Source organism: Carettochelys insculpta, chromosome 9 (genome assembly GCF_033958435.1).
Source record: "Carettochelys insculpta isolate YL-2023 chromosome 9, ASM3395843v1, whole genome shotgun sequence".
Classification (NCBI taxonomy): Eukaryota; Metazoa; Chordata; order Testudines; family Carettochelyidae; genus Carettochelys; species Carettochelys insculpta.
This window is the reverse complement of record NC_134145.1, coordinates 17173799-17200243: the sequence shown is the minus strand read 5'-3', so window position 1 is coordinate 17200243 and position 26445 is coordinate 17173799. Positions and strand designations below refer to the sequence as shown.

The 26445-nt window shown below is 40.0% G+C and overlaps 2 protein-coding genes across 11 annotated transcripts in view; one reads left to right on the top strand and one right to left on the bottom strand.

Annotated features, from left to right (window-relative positions):
* Positions 1-26445, top strand: part of DOCK7 (dedicator of cytokinesis 7) — a 149410-nt gene that overhangs the window by 46127 nt on the left and 76838 nt on the right. For all 10 annotated transcript variants that reach the window (XR_012646518.1, XM_075002183.1, XM_075002185.1 and 7 more), the window contains exons 10-14: positions 2098-2178; positions 4646-4811; positions 5496-5638; positions 8071-8164; positions 8951-9113. Coding sequence is in view for 9 of the 10 variants with exons in the window: in XM_075002183.1 (XP_074858284.1) it covers positions 2098-2178; positions 4646-4811; positions 5496-5638; positions 8071-8164; positions 8951-9113 (647 nt within the window). In the remaining variant the exon portion in view is untranslated. The remainder of the gene's footprint in view (positions 1-2097; positions 2179-4645; positions 4812-5495; positions 5639-8070; positions 8165-8950; positions 9114-26445) is intronic.
* On the bottom strand, positions 13148-25592 carry ANGPTL3 (angiopoietin like 3). The gene is made up of 7 exons (XM_075002192.1): positions 25098-25592; positions 22674-22784; positions 20920-21037; positions 19280-19393; positions 16976-17071; positions 14580-14852; positions 13148-13329 (listed from the first exon to the last, which is right to left on the bottom strand). The coding sequence occupies exons 1-7, from the start codon at positions 25590-25592 to the stop codon at positions 13148-13150; spliced, it is 1389 nt and encodes a 462-aa protein (XP_074858293.1).

Genomic DNA, 26445 nt, shown 5'->3' with positions numbered 1-26445 from the left:
TTTTAACTCACCAATTACAGGATGGAAGGTGAAAATGGACTTCTGTAGAGATTACTAAGAGGTTCTTCTTACATTTGCAGCCAGTGGCATCATATATAACAGTTGTAAGGAGAGAGTTCCTTAACTAGACTTCAGAGTTGTCATGCACAGAGGCTAAAGTGTTCTAACACCTGTGCTTAGGAATTAAATATATATATGAGGTGCTAATGCATTTTATTCATAATTACGTATACAATGAAACTGCTTATATGCCAATGAAAACATCATAGTGTGCTGTCCCTAGTCAATTTTACAAAAGCAAATACAAGATGCAAAAAACTTAAAAGGCAGACACACTACAACAACCAGGGTGGTTGATACGTAATATCACTGGTGCCCTAGGAAAGTTAGATCATGGTCAGTCGGTCAATCTGTCTGTCTGTCTCTGTTTTCAAACCTCCTGAAATTCAGAGAACAATATATTATGTAAGATACATAAGTATGAGATCTGTGAGGATGATCAGATAGATAATCATACAAATTACATACATTGCACCCATAACATTTGGGAGGCTATAGTAAAACCAGGTGGAAAATTAAGCCCCTAAGTTGATAACTTCAGAAATAGGGTGTGTGAAGGTAAAGGACACTATTCCCTCTTTCAGTTGGCTAGAAGGATACCCCAGCGCGAGGAACGTTTATTCCTTGTATGGCTGAGATTGAGAATTGGACCAGTTCTCTACTTCAGTCCCAGCATGAATTCATCCCCTTTGCAGAAAGGGGAAAGTGACATGTTCTAACAATTTGCAGCCCTTGGTTACATCACCCTATAGCCACCCATGTTTTGAAATTTGGTTCTGAATGTGTGCATAGATACCTTAAGCTTTTAGAAGTAAATTAGTATTGTGGCTCCTTCAAAAAGATCAGTGTTTGGTCCCATTGGTCATACTCTGTTCTTTGATTGGCCCCACGTGTCACTGCATTTCTTGTAAAATCAGAGGCCATGTGTGCACAGTATATGATTTTTACGAGATGAGAGGCAGAGATATACACCATGTAACTGAGATCAGAAGAGCTTGTGATTGCCCATTAGGGCTTGTAAACCCAGTGAGATAAGCACAGTTGGTAGTCTTTTATTTAACAGTGATATTTTTGATTTTTTTATCATGTGATAATGAGAAGGTCATGGTCAAAGTAAATAATCTAGAAAAATTCCTTCTGTTGTCAGCTGAATTTTCATAGAGGTCTTAGCTTTTTTGTGAAAGCACTAGCCATTCATCTGAGCATATCTAACTGATGATCCTACCTAATCTGTGCATGCACAGTATGATGGTAGATGTTCTGCTTTGTTATTTATACTGTGGTACTGCCTAGAAGCCCCAGTCATGGGCCAGGCCCCATTATACAAAGATGCAATAAAACCATGTTCCGAAAGAGCATGCAGCCTAAGAAAGGGCAAATATGCAGTGGCTAACTTGTGATGACAGGGGTGCGTTTTAAACCAAGAAAGGGCAAATATGCAGTGGCTAACTTGTGATGGCAGGGGTGCGTTTTAAACCAATTGATGTGGTCATACCTCTCTTCACTTCTCATTTATGTGATCCACCTATGTTGTCTTCTCTAGATTTCAGGCTCTTTGGGCAAAGACTGTTATATCCTCTACTTTTGTACTAGGCCATGGATAATGGGACACCCATCTGGTTGATAATCTTAGGTGCTACTGCGATATAGATAAAAACAGCATCGAGAAGAACAAAATTCAGGAGATTCATGAAGTAAAACTCGGATGCTTAAATTAATTCTTTTAAAGCCATTGGCAATAGGCTAAGCTTTCAAAAGGCTAGCCCATGCTGGTGTAGGTGCAGTTCACGCCTTCATTTGTGTTCCTGCACTTGAATCATAGATGAAAATTCGGTTAGTTGCACTTCCTACTATCTGACCAAGGAGCAAGTTCTTTGATTTATACCTGCAGTTAAATTTTCTTGTGCAAAAGGGAGACCAGCTTTCAGCTCTGTTGAATATATACCCTTCTGAACATGACTAAGCTACACAGTCATTAATTTGTCATTCTCTGATAAATACATGTCCCTGCCCTTACAAGTTTTCTTTTCTTTGCAGCTGGAAAAAGTATTACAGCAAGGGGATATTGGTGAATGTGCAGAGCCCTATATGATTTTTAAAGAAGCGGATGCTGCAAAGGTAAGCATTTTTGGAAGTTTAGAGGAAATACAGGCATTGATACTTCTGCAGATATGAAAAGTTAATCATTCGTATGTTATTTAAATGTATTTACTTCATTTCCCTTTGCTGTGGGTTTGTCCTGTTCCTGCTGTTCCTATTATTAAAACAACACCTTTAACTAGGAATTTTGTCAAATCCCTGAAAGGGATTATAAAAAATCCCAGTGTCACAGCTACAGGGGCTTCCCCTGCTTACCTTTGAATGGTGGTGCTTTTCAACTATATTTTTCTGTTTTCCTCTCTTCTAATGTGGTGTGGAAGGTCCACCCACACACCAGGAGGAAACTGACTATCCTGAAACAAACTGTAATCAGCTTGCGACAGTTGCATAGACAGGGCAGCCCATTGAATGAAGGGAGACACTTGTAGTCTCCAGCCTTTTTTAGTTACGTGTAATGAAGCACAGCAAAAGACTCGGCCCACCCTTCCCACAGAAGTCCTGTCTCTCCTCCCCTATCCACATATAACTTCTTTACTGGGGAAACCCTAGCTATGCTGCAGAAGGCTGGGAACTGGACATAGCTCAAAAGAATACTGTAATTTTTACTGAACTCTGAGCTGTTAAAGTGTTGCTTGTGTAAGCCTGTGTCTGCTAAATTCTTGCAGCTCACAGGCTAGAGGGGAGTGCATTGATTTTGCTGGCTTTCATGAACAGGCAGGAATACTACAAGTTGAACCTCTCTAGTCTAGCATCCTTGGGACCTGACTGGTGCTGAATGAGAGAATTTGCCAGATCATGGGAGTCGGTATTGTTTAGTAGCATTACCAACGCTTCCACTGCTTACTGACTCTCAAAAGACATTTGGGGTAAATTACAGCTAAATAACAGCACAGAACACTGAGAGCCAGGACTGGTGGCTGTAAACAAACTGTATGGGAACACGGGAAGCTTGGCCACATCCATGATAAGTGGTTATTGGGCTAACTAATATGCCAGCTAACTAATATGCCAGATTACAAATGTTGCTGGACAAGAAAGTTCAGAACTAGAGAGGTTCAACCTGCAGTAATATCTCAGAGCCAACTTGCTTGGTGGCATTTCTTTAATCTCCTCCTTTGCAGTTACTCCAAGATCATCAGTGACTATGGAATGAGAAATCTCTGTTTTATCCTTAGAAGAGCTATAGTTCAGAGCTGTGAAGCTTCACTCAAGTTCACTCAGTTTTTGTACAATTTAAAACTTATTTCACTGCCACTTAAAGAGAAGCCCCCTGATGTAATAGAATATGGGAAGAGGTGGTGCATACCACTTTCTCTTGCTTATCATTTAATTTACTTCTGATTTCTTGAATGAACATTGCAGATGAAGTGAAAAGCCAAAGGAAATGGTAAAGCCTGGATGCGCCTTAAAATGAATGGTCTGCTTGTATGTGATCAACAAATCTGTCATTTTCCAAGATCTAAGGCTGCAAACCTCTGGTTGCTAACTAAATTCCACTTCAGTTCAGCCTGCCTAAAACTCCTTCATTGTTCCAGATGGCAAAGTTGATATTCACCTTCTCTTCTGGACTCTCATGCTATGATGCTCCATTGGCATTCAGATACTATAATGATGTCTGCCAGTATAAACCCTAAGCTAGACAGGCCTGCATTTCTGTGATAAGTGAAGTGACTCTGCATGTATATTGTATTTTGCAATCAATTAAACAGGTGTTTTGTGAATCTTGGGGAAGTAGTATTTGGTAAGGCCTTGTTTCAGCAAGGGACCTAAGCACACATTTAATTAGAAGCATGTGTGGATTTTCATGGAAGACAAGGGGCTACTCATGCGCTTCAAGTCATGCTTTGATGAATCAGGACCTGCATATTGATAAAGACACAGGATTGGGAGACAAGAAGCCTGAATTCTATTTCTGACTGTCCCACAGACTGTAGGATCACGAGCAAGTCACTTGCATAATTTTTTTTGTCAATTTCTCCATGTGTAAAATGAGGATAAATAAAGTGATTGCCTTCATGAAGCACCTCGGGATCTTGAATGAAAACTGCTAGGTGGTATTATTATTTAGAGCATCACCTCATAAAATCATTTACCATTATGAAATCCCTAGTGGACTTCCTGGAGTATAATTTAGCTGCTTCAGGAAGGCAGATGAATTGAACAGGCAATTTCTGGAAGCTTAGAAACATCAAATCAACTGCTCTGTTAGACCATCAAGCTATCCTGCCTTTGGCAGTTTTCTATGGGATAGAAGTGTTGTGAGGCTAAAATCCTTGCTGTTAATAAAGAGCATATGGGGTATCCACAGATAGAATGTGCTATGGAAGTGAAAAATGTTGTTGTTGTTTATTATTACACTAGAGAGTAGTGTACAAGCAGTTATTATTACTTTGCATGGACAAAGCACTCAGACATGTCACTGATAAAAGGAAGCCAACTGCATCTTTTTTTAAAAAATCTTTTGGAATTAATGTTTTGTTTGCAGAACAAGGAAAAACTAGAGAAGCTGAAAAGCCAAGCAGAACAGTTTTGCCAAAGATTGGGCAGATACCGGATGCCTTTTGCCTGGACAGCCATTCATTTAATGAACATAGTCAGCAGTGCTGGAAGTTTGGAGAGAGATTCCACAGAAGTAGAAATTGGCGCCGGAGGTACAGTATTTCCTACATTTTCATAAGGGAATATGGGCCTGAAGGAAACCCATTAAAGTCAATGGAAGTCTTTCTATTTACTTCAGTGGGCTTTAGATCAGGCCCTGTATCCGCTGCTCTTTTATCAGCTTGTCATTCCCCTGCCCCTCCACTAGCCTTTGTAACAGTCCTGGAAAAGGGTTGAAATAAAAAGGACAAGGCCATGGTAACAAATAGGTTTATCTTTCAAGAATTTTACAAGCAAACCATCTGTTATGTAGTATTTATACCCAGGCTGCTAAGACTGAAGAGCATTATAGGCTGATGAACATTTTCCACAGGAGTGGATTAATCTTTGTGAACCACACAGTTCATCTGAAACTGCTCTTCAGCATCCCCAAAACTGCCAACTTCATCATCTTTCAGCAGAAGAGAAATACATAAATCTCCACACAATAAAGACTTTTATAATAGCAATAAGGCACTGGGGTGAGGTTGGTCTGAAAGAAGCAGAGGCATTCAGCTGTGCTTCATAGCTTCCTGATGCTTCAGGGATGTGATTGTCTTTGCATAACCACCTCTTCTATCATGCGTATTGCATAATTTTTGAATGCAGCAGCTACCTTCCTTATAGAAAATCTGCTTGAAACAAATGTAGGCTCTTTGTTTTTCTTCCTTTTATTTTATTTTATTTTATTTTATTAGAACGCAAAGGATCTTGGTCAGAGAGACGGAATTCCAGTATTGTTGGGAGGCGTTCGTTAGAAAGGACAACCAGTGGGGATGAAGCTTGCAACCTTACTAGCTTTAGACCAGCTACTCTTACAGTGACAAACTTCTTTAAACAGGTACAGTCATTCTGGACACAATACAATTTGGCTCACCTTATCAGTGAGGTCAGAATAGAACTAAGTGAATAATTCATAATCCTTTGACTGAATTTAGCCTTACTTTCACATTCACAAATGGTCTTCAAGTAGTATCGGAATTCATTTATTTTCCTGAGCTTTTATTCTATAGACACAATTTGCAAACAGTTTGTTGTGAGCTGTGGATTCTTTGTGGGAAGTTCATTGTGAATTTTGCTTTGTGTTACTTGGGGTACATGGCATTGTTTTTGTTCCATGCCTGGATCAGTGTAACTCATAGAAGCAGATTTCCTCAGAGAATATTAGTTCATTTTTCCCCAGTGTTTCCTCTCTTAAACATTTAAAATTACCTGTATTTGTTAATATTCAGGTCAGTTTACATCTTTTCTCAAATAGTTCCAGAAGAAAACACAATTTAGCCAATGAGAATTTACTTTTTTTTTTTTTTTTTTGGAGGGGATATGTGCCAAAGCTTATTTGATGTGTTTGACCTATGCTTGGCCATGATCTGTAGCATAACCTTTACTGTGGTTGTTGCACCATCTGCCCATACATAATGGCCTCCATCCTTCCTCAAGCACTGTTGAAACAACCCCAATGAAGTCAATGGGCAATTTGCCATGGATTTCAATAGAAGCAGGGTCATGCTCTGCAGTGGAAGACTAAAGTAGCCAACAGCTTTTGTGGCTTTCTCTGCCCTTGGAGATCAGATACCATGGGAAAACAAGTCCTGCGGTTTCTGACACTGTGATACTGATGTTAACTCTCCATCAGCTGAGTCCCTGGATTCCCTGAGCAACAGCAGTGAGAGAAATGTTTCAGAAACATTTCATATTGAAAGAGGAGCAAGGAAGAAGAGAGGCTGGATGTCATTTTTAAATTGAAGTTATTTTGTTTTCAGTTAAGTAGCATATGAGGTTATTATTATTCATCCCTTTCTTAATTCCCACATGGGCTTGCAACTGAGGTAACTACTCTTGACCTAAAACGATATGCTTCAATTCCCCAGTTTTCTTTAATGCAGTGCCTTGTTGGAAAAAGATTTCAGTTATTCAAAAATCTACCATCTGTCCTATGATGTAACATAATCGGGCATAATGTCTATTTATGAAATAAAAAGGCATTTTCAGGACCAATTAATTCACTATTAAGATGTGAAAAGACTAGCACAGGAATAGGAAAAATTATTTATGCTCTAGTTTTACTATGTAGGGTATACTCTCACTGAAGGCGGAGGGCTTGATTCTGCATTTCCATATGTTAGTGTAAATCAGAAGAAACTCCACCAAAGACAGTTCACTTACAGTGGCAGAAGGCCACTGTAAATGAAAGGAGAATCCAGCCCTATATAAGGTTTTTTTCTTCATTAAATTCAAGGGGAGTGGTGAGGTTGGCATTCATGGGTGGTACCACTGAAGTGTTGGTGAAACACTCAGTGACAGAGCTTGTTGAACAAGAGAATGTGACTTCTGCAAAAAGGTAATCCCTTTGTGGGTCAAAACTTAAGATGTAGATCATATTATTGAAATTGTGAGTTTCAAAAATGTTCTTCCATCTCTTCTCAGTAGCCTAAAACTACTCTTGCACCAGTTTGTGTCTCTTCACGAGATTAGTAAGTTAATAGAGGTGGTTGAAAAATGGCAAAATCAGTTTTGTGGGAAAAAGTGGTGTTTCCATTTCACATGATTTGAAAAAGAAGCATATTTAATTTGTTTGACTTTCTATGGAAAACAGCTTTTATAATTTCTAAAGATAGCCCTCCCCCCAACATTTTCCCCTTTCTTATTTTGTTTGCCACCGAGTGCTATAAAATGATGCCCAGGGTGATGTTAGAATGGGAATTTTGTGCTGCTCTTGAAAATGTCCTCAATTTTTGAACGGTTACAAAGTGGCAAAGGGAAAGGTGAAATTGTAACTCTGTAACTCTAACTTGTCTGAAGTCAAAGCTGAGGAAGTTTTGAAGAGTTACAGAGCAGCAGAATGAGCAAAGAAAAACAACATGGAACTCCACTCACAGCTCTCTCTTACAACTCTAGACATCCTTAATTCTATTGTGTTCATTGGCAAAAGGGGGAAAAAATGGTGGCAGAGAGACAGGAGGGGGAATTTTAGAATCTGAAAATTCAATTTTCTAGTTTTGATGAACATAGAAAATAGTGTGTGTCAGGGTGTGGGGGAAGCCTTCAGAAAAAAAGAGGCTGTTTATTTTTAAAAATTGCCAATAAAATAATATATCCACTTCTCATAATGAAGGGACCTTGATATTAACATAATGTATTAATATTCTTATCATCTTGTTCCAAGAAAGTATGGTATAAAGGTTCAGGAATGTGAAAGATGATTATTTTCCCAGTCAAATCATTGTGCCTCTACTGTATTGAAAAGCACACATTTTTCCCTTCAACTTACAGGAAGGGGATCGCTTGAGTGATGAAGATTTGTACAAGTTCCTTGCAGATATGAGAAGACCATCTTCCGTTTTACGGAGGTTGAGACCCATTACAGGTATTACACTGTCCTGGTGGAAAGTGCTGCAAGGGTTGTATATTATAAGATTGGTTGTGCCTCACAACTCCTGCGTGCTTCTTCCCCTCCTATCGCCTTACTCATTCTCTATTGCCCATCTGTGTTCACTGGTCCTTTTCTTCAGTGTTGCCTAAATGGATTTGCCTCGGGACCATGGCATCATGAATCTACGTGTATCTTCTAGATGGGAAAAGCTCACTATTACTGCAAGGTCAAGATAGTTATTGATTGTATATATATTACCTAGTTCAGGAGTGAGGAAACGTTTTGCATTGGGCCAACTTTTCTTCCCTGCAACTAGCAGCCCAACTGGAATTTCGGTTATGTTTATATGAAAAAACCTCTTTCGGCACGACTAAGAAAATAAGTATGTAGCATGTAAAAACATTATCAGTGGGTACATAAATGTGAATACACGTCCATAAAAACAGTAGTATATTTCAACATTTTTAATGAGATGGATGAGCTTGAGACCCAGCAGCCAACCATGCTGCAAGCCCGCTTATGAAATTTCACACACCCTGAGGGGGTTTGCTCCCCGCTTTGCTCGCCCAGACTTAGTCTGTTATTTCAAGTGCCAAGTGATGAGTATTCAGATGCTTCCTTCAGTAGATTATTTCACAGGCTAACAGACCTTACTTTCAGTAATTTTTCAGAAGTGAAAGGCAAGTATATTAACCTTCTCCACTTCAGAAAATAACATTAATATACACACTGATTTGTATTTATCTTCCACTTCTAGTAATACAATATTTTTTTCTATAGCTCAGCTGAAGATAGACATATCTCCAGCCCCTGAGAATCCTCATTACTGCCTAACTCCAGAATTGTTGCAAGTGAAACTTTATCCAGATAGTAGAGTTAGACCTACAAGAGAGATACTGGAGTTTCCTGCTAGGGATGTGTATGTTCCAAACACTACTTACAGGTAAGATTTTGAAATACATTTTAATCCCTGTGAGATATGCAGGTTTCTCGTTGATCTGTTGGCTGCAAAATTTGCCCTGTCATCACATCTTCATGTCAAAGACATCATAAGGCGTCATACTCTTATGGTAAAAAATAAATGTCTATAGAATAGTTCTGTGCAAAACCTCAGAGACCTAGCTGCATAAAACTCACCAGTTCATAGGGATATCTGAGTGAGCCTTCTTCATTGCTAGTCTGTATGCGGTTTGCTTGAGTTTCAGTTACAAACAAACCTAAAACCTCAAGGCAAATTTCAACTGAAACCTCAGAAGTTTCATGTGGTTTTGCATTAAAATCATAATTACTCCAGCACAGTCACAACACGAAACCATAGCTGTATCTACAGTAGCCCCTTCTCTGAAGGCGGCATGGAAATGACAGGGAGCGGGGAATGTCAACGAGGCGCTGCTATGCATATGCAGCACCTCATTAGCATAACGGCAGCTGTGCGAATTTCAAAGCTGCTAACTTCAAAGTGCTGGCAGGCAGTCTAGCAATGGGTGTGTATTTCAAAGCATCTGTGGCTAGACTGCCTGCCAGCACTTCGAAGTTAGCAGCTTCTAAATTTGCGTGGACACCGTTAGGCTAACGAGGTGCTGCATATGCATTGCCGTGCCCCATTGACATTCCCTGGTACATGTCATTTTGATGCTCCCTTCCAAGAAGGGGGCTACCATAGACACAGCCCATGTGTTCAATTACGTAATGAAATCCAAATCTGGATCAGTTTTACAGCTGTGTTAGTAAATCAGGCTGAGACATCAATGAACAAGGGGTTTGATTTCATCTCCTTTTGCACCTGTGTCCTCAGGAATTCTATAAAAGTGGTATCTTTGAAGACAAAAATGCCTTTTGGGAAGATAGGGTCATATAGTAGCCAAGGGATTGGGTTGGAACTAGAGATGATCAGTTTTTTTCTTGAAAAGATATTTTCAATGCAAAATGTTTTTATCAGTATGTGAAAATTTTAGTAGAAAATTTTCCTATAATTTGAAAAGCTGTTTTTAATTGAAAATAGTGTTCAGAAGAAAAAACATCCAACTTTTTTCACTCTTCCTTTTGATGTGTCCACAGAACTGTATTGTGGCATATGGTTTTATCATTGACAATATTGCATCAGAACAAAATACAACATGCTGTGTGTTCAGTTTTCAGTTTTTTGATTTCCCTAAGTCTTTTTCCCTTCCATTCCTCTTTATCCCATTTCCATCTGGGATGGGGCAGGGGATGGAAAAAAAGTCTTTCCTGTGAAAAATGAAAATAACTCCCCACTTGGAAGGCAGGATGGGGCTTCTTTTGCTTCTGTGATAGAGGGGAAAGGAGATGGAGTCAGTGAAAGCAGAGAAATGAAAACCCAGCTCATTTTTTTTTGTTATAGAACCTGAAGGTTGGGGTTCTGAAATGAAGTGTTTAATGGTATGTCCAGGAGTGTAGATTTTCCTGTCCTGCTGAAATGTATGTCTCAGTCCACCCATTTTGCAGTGAGGGTGAAGCTGTTGCTGAGCTCACATTTGAATAGTCCGCCAGTGCTATCTCCAGTGTTCCCATAGCCTGTATGTTCTAGCCTTTAGCCTGAGCTCTCTGCTCCCCAGGGGCTGGACAGCTCTCATGGTTTATTTTTCCAGTTTTTGGCAGGCTTCTATGGGTTAAGTGATTGGGATTTACCTAAAAAGTAAAGACTTGTCTTGATTGGAAAGCGAATTGTTTTTTTTTCCTGTGAATTACGCTCTTAGGAAGGAAAATATCTGACTTCAGTACATTGAAATTGGAGGGCTTGAGAGTACAGTCTAAATTAGCTGCCTGGTAGATTTATCATTCAGGCATTGTTACAAGGAGCAGGACAGGGGAGTAAGGATCCTGTCCTGAATGTTGGGTGGAAGAGGATAAGCAGGTGGGAAGTACTGGTGAGATAGCCTTGCTGTTTGTCTTCCAAGGATGCTGGCAAGCAGAGAGTTGAGAACTGCACAGGGGATTTTAAGCAGCACCAAGACCAACAACAAATGAAAATCAAGACCTTGGTATTCGGTGTAATGGATGGTTCGAATAGGAGAGGCAGACACCAAAGAGAATGGGTAGATGATATAGTAGATTGGTGCAGAGCTAGTCCACAGAAACTAAGCCACTCTGCACTGGACGGGGAAAGATGGAAGGAAATTGTGAGAGAGGCATCGGACACCAACAGGCACTGAGCCCATAGTTGTTGATGATGACAATGAAGATAGTTCTTGTCTTCATCCCCAGTCTCCTTGGCTTCTGGGAACTAGATAAACCTCTGTATGAGTACAGCCAACTCAGAAAACTAACCCTTTTAGAATTCATTTATTCACGGTACATATTTGTTTCTTGTTGGAATTTATCATTATTGATTTTTAAAATGTCATATAAACAACTAAACACTTGCAGCACATTAGTACAAATGTGCAGCGTCTCTTGATTGACCCACTTTGATTGCAATGAGTGCATTTCAGCAACATCAGACGTCTTAGTGAAGTAGTGCATGATTTCTTTGTAATTTGCTGTATGATTCAGCCTTGCTTTCATGTTGACAAAAATATTGTTCAAAAAAGTAGATTTTAGTGGCTATAAATGTTAAAATACTACAAAATTCGTACAGTACAGTTGTTAGATAAGATAGAAAAGTCAATATGACTCAGTATAATCACATTCCATGGCTCCTGCTGAGCAAACACACTTATAAGCATGCCTGACCGTAAGTATGTGAATAGTCCCATTGACTTCTGTGGTTCCTTGGTTGAGAAAAGTTGTGAATGTGCATTTACATGATTGGGTCTGAAGCTCCTGCAGAATCTTGTAGTCCTTACCAATGTGATTAATTGAGTCACACCTTGGTTTCAACGAGATTTCTTGCATAGGTGTAGGTTGCAGGATTGGTGTCTATTTATATGAAAGGCAATTGGTCTGATTTAAATACCGGACTTCATCCAGGCGATTCTATATATAAGGTATGTCAGATGGTAACTGAATGGTCTGATTTAAAACTCATTGACATCCACATGGAAAAAATAACAGCAGTCGTTGGATCAGGGCCTAAGAATTATTCTGCACAGTCAATTATTAAAGGTTACTTTCACATTCTGCATTTCCAGATGTGATATTTTCGTAGTTTCATGAGTACAAACTATGAAGATCTGAATCTAAAGACACTGCTGGATGTTCATATTTAAACACGAAGTACCATAAGCTGCTGAATTATCTGCCAGTTCATTCATGCATAGACACATTCAGAGACTATACCACAGGTTGAAGCTCTCTAATCCAAAACTCTCTCATCTGGCAACATCCATAATCCAGCATGATTTTAGTTACCTGGGCAACCACTTGTCATGGTTGTAGCCAAATTTCCTGTGGTCCCATAAAGTTTATTTACAGCCACGAGTCCTGGCTCTCTGTTCTGTGCTGTTATTTAGCTGTAATTTATTGCTAAATGTCTTTGAATAGCCCATTTAAGTAGTGGACGTGTTAGTAATGTGCTAGAAAATATTGACCTCCCATGGTTCGGCAGATTCTCTTGACTGGCCCGGGACAGGTCCCAAGGGTTCTGGATGAGAGAAGTACAGCCTGTGCTTGAATCTAGTTACTTTATACAGCATTTTTTCTTCAAAACTAATACTTAAATGTTTTCTTTAGAATTCTGTCAGTCAGTTAGTTTTGTTAAAACATTTTTAATATTCTCCTCTGCAAAACTCCAGAAATGAATGCATTGGCCTGAAAATTCTTGTGTGTACGCAATCCAGTCTGCCAAAATATCAAAACACATCCATTTTCTGGGTACTAGTCTTCAAAGTTGGGGGGTGCGTAGGTAGTTTTGAATTTGGGATATGTTTATATTGGACAAAATAATAATAATCTCCAAATATACCACAAGATGATGATAGACTCCTCTGTGTTGTGTCATTGAGTAGTATAGAATCTATGTAATGCCTTGTATTTGGGCATGCAGCCCTGATTATTAGTTCACAATATGTTGATGGTTCATTCAAAACTATCTAAATCCATAGGCTGTATCATCAGTTTGGTTGATTTGATCAAATAGACTCTTCCTTTCTGAGGCTTCCAGTATATTCCTCGTCTCCTTTCTGGTTTTCCTTCTGATCTTGGATTGATATATTTTCCATTCAGATTTGTTTCCCCACATGCTCTGTGCCACCAGCCACCTGCAAAAAATATTTAGGTGTCATTTAGGTGTCAGAAAGTTAGTCACAGATTTGGACTGCAGTTTGAAAATGGAAGATGCCCTCAACCTGAGCCAACTCCGATGGAGGTCAATGGAGGACTCTTGTTTTTTGAATGTGTAGGAAAATTCTACCTTTGTCCTATGTCTGTCTATGGCTGTGGCCACCTGTGGCTAAAACTTCAAAATGGCCATGCTAATGGCCAAATCGGAGGATACTACTAAGGCACTGAAATGAATATTCAGCCCCTCGTTAGCATGCCGCCAGCCGTGGCACTTCAAAAGTGCGGTGTTTTGATCGTGTGCAGCTCAGCTACATGGGGGTCCTTTTCGAAAGGACCCCACACGCTTAGAAATCTCCTTATTCCTATCAGCTGACAGGAATAAGGGGATTTCGAAATGTGGGGGGAGGGGGGGGGTTTCAAAAGGATCCCCGGGTAGCCAAGCCATGTGCCATCAAAACATGGCAGCTTGAAGTGCGGCGGCCAGCAGCATGCTAATGGGGTGCTGAATATTCATTTCAGCACCTCACTAGTATCCTCCGATTTGGCCATTAGCATGGCCATTTTGAAGTTTTGGCCAAGCGTGGCCACAGCCTATCTGCTTTGAGGTGAATGGGATTTATTTTGTTCATTTTAGAGCAGACCAAAATCAGGCTTAAATGGAAATTTGGCTGCAAGCTCAGCTATGGCATGCTCAGTATGATACAGCAGCATTACTGTCTAATCCGTCTCCTGTTGTGTGCAAGAAGGGATTACATGTAACAAGCTAAGGTATTCCGGGGGGGCTAGATGCAGGACTAGAACCCAGGAGATGGCAGGTGAACTCCTTGCTCCACTGAACTTTTTAGCAAAACTCCTGTTGACTTAAATAATCAGGAACTCACCCCAGAGTTTCATTTCTATCTTTGATACTAATTCAGTCTATGACCTTGGGCAAGTCACTTAACATCTCTGTGCTTCAGTTTTCCCATCTTGGGGAAAAATACATTATTGGTTTAATAATGTGCAGGTGGCATCTTAAGACTCTGAAGTCTTTGGGGAAAAAAACACAATGTAAGTGCAGATAATTATTTTATATTCATTTTCAGGGGAGAGATGTTGTGAACTTGTCCTTTCAATCTCTAACATCTATGACAGCTGAGTAATTACAGACAGATTCCCAATAATTCATGAAATTATATCTAATGTAACAAAGGAAATGGAGCTTTAATCTGCTTCAGTAATCTGCTACCTGAATATCTTTGTGGACAGTTGAAATCTCTCTTTGTAATGTTGTCATGATCCATCATAGAGAATCTCAGGTTTGTTCGTTCAGGCAGCGCATTGGGAATATTTCCTGAAATCTCCGAAAGATGAAGTGTGTAGTTTGTTTCTGAACTTCCCAGTGTGAATGTGTACTCGATGTAGCGTTTATTATCTTTCCAGTCTTTCAGCTCAATATGTAAAATGTAGTCAGCTTGGTTAGCAATGGAATATATCTTCTCTAGTCCCAACCAAAATTCCCCTGCACAGACAAGTTGCATGAAAATCATCAGTGTGGAGTTAAAACAGTGTAATTATTTAAAAAGGTTTATTCATTGCTTTAATTAAATCAATAGCATGAGTCTTGGGAACTCTTGATCTTTTCAGAGAATCTCCTGAAACATTCTTTTTGTTTACATCTTTCTAATTACACACTCGTGATCCATAAAAACTAGATATGTAAATGGTATAGAACATCTTCTGATTTTTACAGCACCTGCAAAGGGGATTCCAGACATTTTTAACAAATGCAAAACTGAAACAGTATAATAAGTGAAGGAGTGACATATATAAAACTTAATTGTAATGGAAATGGCTTGCACTTTGGCTGAGGTGGTGAGGAGACTCAGATTGGGATTTTGATACCCTCATTTATTCCCCCACAGCCCCGAAAATAAAAAGGGTTTAATTGGAATGGTTTTCCTCTTTCACAAACTTTTTAATAGTTGAACATGCTCTTTAGCAAAATATGCACCAGTTTCTGAGTTTGCTTATTGCTGATGCCCATGTAAAAACAGTCCTGTCAAATGTGAATGTTACCCAGGCAAGGTGACCACGTTCATCGCAAGGAACAAAGGACTAGTTCTTCTGAAAAAATACAGGACACAACTGCCGTCAGCAACCAGAACCCCACCATTTTGTGGTCATGTTACAAAATCCTGCTCAAGCCACAATCATACATTGGTATCTCTGTGTATTTATATGATCCTTTTCCTGAATTTTTCTGATCTCTGGAACAAAACACACCCTGGCTACATCTACACGAGCCCCAAACTTCGAAATGGCCACACAAATGGCCATTTCGAAGTTTACTAATGAAGCACTGAAATGCATATTCAGCACTTCATTAGCATGCGGGCAGCAGCGGCACTTCGAAATTGATGCGGCTTGCTGCCGCGCGTCTCGTCCAGACGGGGCTCCTTTTCAAAAGGACCCCGCCTACTTCGAAGTCCACTTGTTCCCATCAGCTCATGAGAATAAGGGGACTTCGAAGTAGGCGGGGTCCTTTCGAAAAGGAGCCCTGTCTGGACGAGCCACGTCAATTTTGAAGCACCGCTGCCGCCCACATGCTAATGAAGCGCTGAATATGCATTTCAGCGCTTCATTAGTAAACTTCGAAATGGCCATTTGCGTGGCCATTTCAAAGTTTGGGGCTCGTGTAGACACGGCCCCTATGTTGATGTGGGAAATACACACCAGTTAGGGGGCAGTCCTTAAAATCAAACAAGTGCGTCTTGCTAAATGAGCAAATGCCCTGCCTGAATCCTATTTACTGCTCCAACATCGGAGGGAGGAATAGGGCAGTGCTTCACTGTTGAGGATGTGAAAGAAAGCAATAGCTGATGTCATGCTGCTCTCTGCCCACTGCTGTGTGTCAGACTGGGAAATTGGTGAGTTTTTAATCTGCCACGTGAGTCCTGCCACAGTCCATCATCTTTCTGTAAAAGGAGAGTCAGTTGCTTTTAAATAGCTGCATAGAAAAATCTGCTGGACAGGCAAGCTGCTGGACAATACTTGGCATTAAAAATGGCCAGAGAGTTGTTGATTAACTAATCTAAACATGGGTGTTTCCTTCCTATCCACATCCAAGTAACATGACTGGCTGCCAATGATGGGGAGACTGGGTACGTGTGAAGGAAAACAGTGTCTGCCCTAAGGCTGTCTGGAGCTTAAACAATTAATGTGGTGGTGCTTAGCTTAGATGTGGTGCAGTGGGAGGTAGAAGTGCTGCTGACTATGCTGGTTTGTAATATGTATTTCTTTTGTTCTTGTGGTCAAAGGAAAACTAGAATTTGGGATGGGAAGCATGGAAAGGCTGGATTCTAAATAAATAAAATAACGTTTGAAGCTGAAATTAGTCTTTGAAGTCCTGGTTTAACCAAGCTCCTATGCACATGTTTAAGGGTAAGCACACACACAAGCATGTTGCTGAAATTTGGGGCATTGTATTTCTGGATATGCAATATAGATTAGCTATACGAGCTGCTCAGATTCGTTGGCTTGTTTCTGTCTGCTCTGTCAGTCTGCTCAACTCAGGCAAGATTTTAGCATCAAAGTGCAGCTAAAAGTTTGTAAAAAATGAAGAAGACAAAAGAGTGCTTTTACCATTGAGGTCACCAAAGCCATTTGTGTAACTCTGCCAGGTTTGATTGAAATCTAGTGATCCATCCACTCTGTTTTGAATTACTGTCCATGAGCTGTCTGTGAATGACAAAAGGAAATAAATCATAAACCTGTTAGGTCATTGTAAACATTTGTTTGGACTTTGACAAGGATATATCAGATAAAAAGAAAAATTAATTGTTCCATATTGGTAGATCTGCTGTGCATTTTATGAATATTGTTTACAGTCAATAAAATTCTTTTTAAAAGTAGCTACTTAGGATATTATGCAAACAACTGTATAAAGTATACAAGGCTGATACAAGTATACTGTGACTGATTTTATTTTGTTTTGTTTTGTTTTGTTTTTCTAGTAACTAGGTCATGACACCCTCATCTGACCCAGTTCCATCATCCAGCCATGTTTGTTGTCCCTTCAGCAGCTTCTTTGCACAATGAAATCACATGCCCAATCCTGTTTGCACATCCACACATATCACCCTGCCTCCCTGTGTTTGTATCTGTGTATTCTTAGAAACACTAGGCACCTCTGCCAGATATCAGGGACGTAAGAGGGCACTTATCTGGAGCAGCACTGTCAGCCTGAGAGTTACTGTGCTGTGGTATGATACAATGGGAGAAAGGAGAACAGGCCACCCTGGTGATGCATGTATGTGTAACACAAAATAACAGCATTAAGTCTGTTAATAGGAAGACAAACAGATACCATTGAAGGCTGCTGGCAAAGCTTATATCGTCAGTAGTTGCCGTAGTTATTAGTATATGCACAACTCTATTGTGCGTGGGCAAATCCTGGTTTAGATCCAACATTGTTAGTGATTGGTGACAAACTCATTGAAATGACCCAGCATGCAGAGGCCTATAAATTAGTATGAGTTTTCCCCTGGGATGGCTTTATAAAGACCACATGTCAAACTGTTCAAAGCATTGCAAGGATCTCTGTGTTAGTCTGTAACTTCACAAATAACAGGCAGTCTTGTGGCACCTTAGAAACTAACAACTTTATTAGGTCATGAGCTTTGATGGGTAAAACCTACCTTCTCGGATGGATTTGGAGCAGAAAACAGAGTGGAGCAGGGGGAGAGAAATGGAGGAAGTTATCAGTCACTAGTAGGACCAGTTAATGAAACAAATTAATATGGATGTGTCTCATTCCTGCATATTATCAAGGGTGGGGAAATTGCCTTTGTACTGCATAAGCCACTTAAGATCTCTATTCAGGACAAGGTTAAAGGCGATAAATTTGTAAATGAATTCCAATTCAGATGTCTTCCTCTGTAAACTCTTGGTAAAATTCTTTTGGAGAAGAATGCCTACTTTTAAATCCATCATTGAATGTCCAGGGAGGTTACAATGGTCACTTACAGATACGTGTCACCATTCCTGGTGTTGGATTTATGTCTGTTTATCCTTCAGTGCAGAGACTGTCCAGTTTGTCCAGTATACATGGCAGAGGGGCATTGCTGGCACTTGATGGTATATGTCACATTAGTGGATGTGCATGTGTATGAGCCCCGATGTTGTGGCTGATGTGAATAGGCCCTGTGGTGGTGTTGCTTATATAGGCATGTGGACTGAGTTGGCCATGGGATTTGTTGCAGGGATAGGTTCCTGGGTTAGTATTCCTGTGGTATGGCATGTGGCTGCTGGTAAGTATTTTCTTGAGGTTGGGGTCCTGTCTCTAGGTGAGGATTGGCCTGTCTCTCAAGGTCTGTGAGAGTGAGGCATCGTTTTCCAGGATAGGTTATAGATTGTCAGTGATGCACTAGAGTGGTTTAACATGGCGGCGGTAGGTGGTGACCAGTAGTGTTCCGTTATTTTCCTTGTTGGTCCGATCTTGAAGTTCAATGATATTCAAAGATAAAGTTATTCAAAACATAATCACTGTTAGCTGGCCATGGTGAGAGTTTTGCAATTAACTGACTTAATTTAGAAAAGTTACTAGTTGCTTATATTACAAGGTTAGCAATCATGGTTTTTAGTGGCCATTCAGCTTCAGGGATGGAAAGCTATTTCCTATAGATGGTAATGTATTTACCTCTTGCTTATATATCAAAGAATAGGTTGAAGAAAGACTGGAAGTGATTTCTTCAATTCTCAGTGGTACTTTTAAAAGTAGGAAAGGATTCAGAATGTCCCAGGCTGCAGTCACCCTTATAAATAGATGACAACTTTCTTTATGGCCTGCTGCATGTTGATGTATATTTTAGTGCGATAACCACATTTTCAGTTTATCAGAAAACTGTTAAACAAGAATTACACTGCTTCTAGCATAGCAGGTCTTACCAGATTTCATTTCACAGTAGACATTGAAAGCTTCAGATCCATTGGGCTTAATAGAGTAAATACCACTGACCCGTTCACCTCTCTTGTAAAGGTCAGTGCAATCACCAGCAACATCTGGAATAACAATAAATAATGAATTACAATTCTATCTTCGCAGTTATGAAGTTTGAAGGATGCAGTGCTGTAGTGGTAGTTGCCTTTATCGAGCATCTTGGGGGAAAATGCCCAAAGCTGGATTAATTCTTTTGTGATGGCTCCTTCTGGGAAATGAGGTTCTGAAGACTAAACATTATGTCAGAGGCAAAGCGTTTGGCTGGGTGGCTGGGCAGCTGGTGTTTGCTTCATTAGGCAAGATTTCAATTGAGATGATCCTTGCAAAAAATATAGTCTAGGAACAGATTATTGGAAATAGTGACTTATTTTCTCCACAACTTTTTCACTGAGTAGTTGTTTGAAATAAACTGACTTCCAAAATGTTATTACTGCTGGAGTCTAAAAATGCTGATCATTTCTAACAATCTAATCCAAAGTTCTGTTTACAACCTATGTGAAATGATCTTTGGATCCTCAGTCCATTGTCTAGCTGATGAACTAACTGGTAACTGCCAATAAAGGTACTGCCTTGTATATGTGATACAAAATACAACCAAAGGAGAGGCCAAAGACTGAACTGCCTGCCAAAACTAAACTATTTTAACCCTAGAACAGTGGTCTTGCAAGTTTGCAGTTCCAGAGTCGCATGAGGACTTCTTTGCGGCTCCCCGTGCTATAATTCAAAGTAAAAAAAAAAAAAAACAAAAACAAAAAACAAACAAAAAAACCCCTCCTGATTATTTGATAAAGATGAACATCTAAAAGCCCAACAATGAACAACTCCTATCTAAATAGCAAAAAACATGTGATCTCGAAACGTTGGATAGCTCCCCCTTTAATATATGCAGTGCATAGTGGGATATAAAACTGTATCTGTATTTTGATCATGTTGCTAATAAAGTCTTGATTTTGAAAAATAAAAGGAAGCATGTGGCATGCATGCTATGAAGGGCAACATGCATTTGAAGAAAGTCAGGTCAAACATAAGATAAATTGGCATAATTAAAATAGGTTCAGGAGTGGAAGTCAGGAGGATAGTGGTACAAACCACACACATGAAGTGTGAGGAAATAGAATATGTAAAAAGTTTGTGAATGTCATGCAGTAAACATGTATCACATTACAAATCACTGTGTGTTACTATTGAATTAGGGGTTACAAGAAGTATGGTTTGACGTTATTTTTTAAGGACTGTCTCCTGTTCACATGCATCGTAGCTCTTGAATTATTGAGCTTTATACTGAATTAAAAAAGAAAGTCTCTTCTAGCTATTTTGGTTGCTGACCCCTGCCCTAGAAGTTATCCCACTTTGTCTAAATGGAGGCAAATTTGTGGGGCAGTGTGTTGTAATGTGCATTACTACAACATTTTATATGGTTAAACAGAGGAATTGAGTCTCCAAAGCGGAAAACCCAGTCCCTTTCATAAGTCCTGACTTCATAAGAAATTAGAAGAAGAAAAGAAAAACCTCCTGTACATGCACATGTATAGACAACTGCAGATACAATGTGTTACACAGTCATGCGTAAAATATTGTATGGTCTTACCTTTAAATTCTTGAAGTGCAGCTGTGGAATTACGTAATGGAAGGGGAATGATCTTTGGTTCACTTTGCTTCAGAGAAAATGAACTCTCTGGGTTTCTTTGGAGACTTGTATTGCTTAGCTGAAAAGCATATTTATGTATTAATGATCTGCCAAGCATCAGGAATTATCATCAGAAGTCATTTAATTCACCAATCCAAAACACTGTGTCTATTTTTATTGTCAATTACATTTTTGATGTTGTACAATAGGGTCTTAACAGTTGTGAGGGTCCTTTGTTGAGAACCCTCGCGAATGCTGAATTTCACGAATACAGGGGCTCAGAGACCCGGGGATATTTAGCTATTTAGGCTGGCAAGGCTCCCTTCTCTGGGAAGTTGTGGCTGCTGGTGCTGCTCCCAGGAGCCCTGGTGAAGCCATAGCTGCCGGCACTCCCTGCCCAGGGAAGTGGCAGCTGACGCCACTCCCTGCCTGGAGCCCCGGGGCAGTGGCCACTTGCAAATACTTGAATTTGCAAACCTTAGGTTTGTAAATGTTGAGACCCTACTGTACTCTGTTGTACAACATGAAAAGTGTTTTATGTAAATGTTCCCAGAGATTCTGAATATACTAATGCTAACATGCCTCTTTGAAACTCTGTGTTTGATCTGTGAAACTTCTTCACTGAGATAAGGAAATTGGCAGTTTATTACAGGTGGAAGCTCTCTAATCTGGCACCCTCAGGACCTGACCAGTGCCAAATGAGAGAACTTGCTGGGGCAGTGTGTTTGTAATATGCATTGCTGCAACATTTTACATGCTTAAATAGAGGAATTGAGTCTCCAAAGCTGAAAACCCAGTCCCTTTCATAAGCCCTGAGTTCATAAGAAACTAGAAGAAAAGAAAACCCCCCTGTATCTGCACATTTAACAGATCTATATTGTCTAGCAGCATTACCAACACTTCCATTGCTTACTTGTATCTTAGAAGATATTTAGGCGTAAATTACTCCTAAGTAACAGCACAGAACACTGAGAACGAGGACTGGTGGTGGGAAAGAAACTTTATGGGACCATGGGAAACTTGGTCACCCCCATAATAAGTGGTCATCTAGCAAATAAAATCATGCTGGACCATGGATGTTGCTGGGTGAGAGAGTTCTGGATTAGAGAGGTTCAACTTGTAGTCCATTTGATGTACATCTTGATCGATAGAGGGACTTAACTTGTGTCCCCAAATGACACTACTCAGAAGCTAGTCTCTAGCTAGTTTAAAGAGCCCTTCTACACTAAAAATTCTTGGGGTCCTGCTCAGAGGAATGAAATTAAATAGGATCGTGTCAGTTTCAATATGCAATCAGTTGCACCCATAGCTGTGGTAACAGAGATTAAACATTTTTGTGGAGAGCACAGAGTTGTGTCAAGGTGAAGATAGTAGCAGAGAGAGGAAAAAGAGAAAAGAACATAAAATTGAAAGGCAGGTGAAAGGAAGGAGTTGGAAGAACAGTAAGATAAAGGTTATTAGAGAATTACACAAAATGAGAAAAGTTACAGTCTCTAAATATGCCCCCCCGACCCGCAGAGTCCAGGGTACAGGACTTTATACCTGGCATTCTTAAGACATTGGCCCAAACCACCTGCTGCAGTACCACAGCAGTTCATACCCATCAAAAGATTTGCATTTTGGACCATGGGATTAATTTCCCTCACCCATCTATCTCAGAGAATCAGAATGAATTCCAGAAAGGAGAAGTGTATTTGAAGAACTAGTTACTCTACCTTCTCTTCCAGCTCCTTTATTTGATTGTGCTGTTTATCGAGTTGTGCATGCTGTTCTTGTACTACTTTGAGAAGTTGCTTAATGTGGTTATCCTGTTGCTGTGCAAAATTCTGGAGGAGAAAGAAACTGGAGCTTAATCAAAGACAGGTTTCTCTGTGTGTGTGTGTGTGTGTGTGTGTGTGTGTGTGTGTGTGTGTGTGTGTGTGTGTGTGTGTGTGTGTGTGTGTGGCCGCGTCTACACGTGCATGCTACTTCGAAGTAGCGGCGCCAACTTCGAAATAGCGCCCGTCACAGCTACACATGTTGGGCGCTATTTCGAAGTTGAAATCGACGTTAGGCGGCGAGACGTCGAAGTCGCTAACCCCATGAGGGGATGGGAATAGCGCCCTACTTCGAAGTTGAACGTCGAAGTAGGGCATGTGAAGATGATCCGCGTCCCGCAAGATCGAAATAGTGGGGTCCGCCATGGCGGCCATCAGCTGAGGGGTTGAGAGATGCTCTCTCCAGCCCCTGCGGGGCTCTATGGTCACCGTGTGCAGCAGCCCTTAGCCCAGGGCTTCTGGCTGCTGGTGCGGCAGCTGGGGATCCATGCTGCATGCACAGGGTCTGCAACCAGTTGTCGGCTCTGTGGATCTTGTGTTTGTTTAGTGCAACTGTGTCTGGGAGGGGCCCTTTAAGGGAGCGGCTTGCTGTTGAGTCCACCCTGTGACCCTGTCTGCAGCTGTTCCTGGCACCCTTATTTTGATGTGTGCTACATTGGCGTGTAGACGTTCCCTCGCAGCGCCTATTTTGATGTGGTGCTGCCCAACATCGAAGTTGAACGTCGACGTTGCCAGCCCTGGAGGACATGTAGATGTTATTCATCAAAATAGACTATTTCAATGTCGCTGCATTGAAATAAGCTATTTCGATGTAGCATGCACGTGTAGACGTAGCCTGTTTGTGTTAGGACAGATTAATGCATGAGCAATAGTTACTTTCAAAAGACCTTTTTTCTATGTCCTATCTTGTGAGGCAGAATCCTTTCTTTTCCCCTGCAGTGAGTACCTATGCGAATTTTGGGTCAAATTCTGTAGTTCGTCCTTGAGCGGGACTTCTGTCTGCTTCAGATAATCCGAAGAATGAATTTTTGTGTTTTTAATTGAATTATATAAGTAACATATGCCACTAGGCCATTAGAGAGGAGGGATGTTCCAATGTTTAGGACTTAGATTAATTTCCTTGCTGTGACACGTTTTCTGTGTGACCTTGGGCAAGTCACCTAGCCTTTTTGTGCCTCTGTTCTTGTCTGAAAATTGCAAATAAAAGCACTGCCTTACCTCCCAGAAGTGAGAATAAAAATACTGGAGATTGTGATGTGCTCAAGTACTGTGGTGATGGGGGTCATCTAAGTATCATAGATCAGTGTTTCTCAACCTGGGGTACATGCACCCAAAGTCTTCCAGGGGGTGCATCAACTCATTTAGATATTTGCCTAGTCTTACAGCAGGCTACATAAAAAAACACTAGTGAAGTCAGTACAATCTAAAAGTTCATTTGGACAATCACTTGTTTCTGCTGCTTCACATGCCTTACACTGGAATGGAAGTAACAATATTTCTATTCCAATTCATTTATTTGATAATAAGATGGTAGAAAATCAGCAAGTTTTCAGGAGTAGTCTTCTGTGCTATTTTTGCTTGTTTTTGTAAGTAAGTAGTTTTTAAGAGAGATGTAACTTGGTAATGTGCAAAACATCTGACTGATGAAAAGGTACAGTAATCTGGAGAGGTTGAATGGCACTTGTTTCAAGACCTCAGATTACTGGAGGACCATGTTTCTCAAGTGGTGGTATGTGTACCTTATAGGTACACGAGAGAAGTCTGGGACTACTTATAATTTTTTTTTAAAAAGAGGTACTTTATAAAAAAAAAAAAAAAAAAAAAGGTTGGGAAACACTGCCATAGCTAGATGGTCCTTCTTTAAGGTTCATTTTTAAAACAAATGTTGCTAACTCTTATAAATATTAAACCTATCCGAATTCACGTAAACCACACTGAGCTGTCTTGTGTTGTAGTTTTGTTAATCTCCTTTCTAAGGGTTTTACCATTCAGCTTTAGTGTACTTTGAAATTGATTTTTTTTAAGCACAGAGCAAATATGTAGGGCTATACCATTCCATCTGTTTTCAAGCATATTTCGTCACTGATTTCTTTGGGGATTTATGCCTTAAAACTGATGGCATTTCACAGGGCATAGTAAGACATTATTGACTTGTATAGGACTGTTGTCCTCCAGATTTATAAACAAAGCTTATTTTTCAAAATATATATTATGCTTCTTGAAATGTGTGGCAGAAACAGGACTCTGAGAGCATCACTCCTTAAAACAGAATCCCTGTTTATTTTGACTTTCTACCCACTGGGTTTCCTCAAGTCTACTTACTTTGAGTGAAGTCATTTCTTTCGATTCGTGAATTTCAGGCTGGATGTGAACTAATTTAATTACTTTCTCTTCTAGACCCCCTATTTTCTCTTGAAGCTTGGTCTTGTGTTGTAAGAGGTCTTCAATCTTTGAGTTCAGCTCAAGTGATATATTCCGTATCTCTTCATTGTTGGCCTGCAATCTGAAAGTTGTTTTTCTAAGCTCTTCTTCCTCTACCTTGATTTCATTGGTTTGCAGCGAGAGCTCATAAAAGGACTTGTCAAAAATGTTAAGTTTTTGAAGTATGTCATTCATTTGCCTCTTAGTCTTGTGGACAAAGTCTTTAAGGCCATGCCCAAGCTGGAGAAGCCCAGTAGCTAAAATCCGCACATCATCTAACATGGCAAATCTTGGTTTTGGCTCAGGAGATGCAGAATCAAAGGAAGAGTGGTCTTTGTCAATTGTACTTGAAATAGCAAAAGGGACAGTGAAAAGTAAGACAAAGGCTATTTTCATCTTGTCGATTTCCAATGTCCAAAGGTAATTTTGAAGAGATGTTTTCCCTAGTGATAGTTTTTGCTGTATGATGGTTCCAGGTTAAAGATTTTAACCTATATATACTTCTGTTCACTTCAGAAGAGTCAAATGGATTAAGTTGATCATTAAACCATGTATAATTGAACTAATGTAACCTCTGTCCTGTCCAGGTTGATAGCTGGAAAGACAAATGTGTGTGATCAACCTGTTGCTGATTTGCCCAATATATTCAACATGTTAAGAAGCAACATAGAAGTTAAGTCTGTACTTTATTGAATAGTTTAGTATTTTCTGGAGAGCATGTGTGGAGGAGTGAAGAGAACAGGGGAAGGGAAGTCAGGACTCCTGGGTTCTCTAAGTTGCTGTGTTTGCTTGGACAAGTCACTTAACCAGTCTGTATCTCAGTTTTCTTAAAAATTAACAAAGTTAGAGAAATGTCAAGCAGTTTTTTACTAGGCTTGTGTTTTGTGCTTTTTTTGTTTTTGTTTTTTTTGTAAGAGGAAATAAAAGGGAATAAAATAGTGCATTCATTTTTGTCAGTGGTATTTGAGGCATATATACAAAGCAACAAGTGTAATGTTTCCTTAAAGGTACCTTAGTTTGAGCTGCACAATTAAGTGTGACTATTTAGAAATCAAAGTTAATAGAGATAATCACTATCCCAACGTATACTGCAAGCTCATAGAATTGCAAGGTACTGTTAAACAACTGAAAATTGTGGTCTCCTGACCTGCTGTCACTGACAGCTGCTAGTCACTTATTTCCAAGAGCCATGGAGTCCATATACATAAAAAAGTTAATGCACTTTACATGCATAACTTCAAGCACATTG

Bases quoted from the DNA above. Each gene is read 5' to 3' on its own strand.
- ANGPTL3 (XM_075002192.1), bottom strand. From the start codon at position 25,592: ATGAAAATAGCCTTTGTCTTACTTTTCACTGTCCCTTTTGCTATTTCA. The intron at 22,785-25,097 runs GTAAGTAGACTT...TTTCTCCTCCAG, and splicing joins AAGAAATGACTTCACTCAAA to AATTTTGCACAGCAACAGGA. The intron at 17,072-19,279 runs GTAAGACCTGCT...TGTCATTCACAG, and splicing joins CTACTGTGAAATGAAATCTG to ACAGCTCATGGACAGTAATT.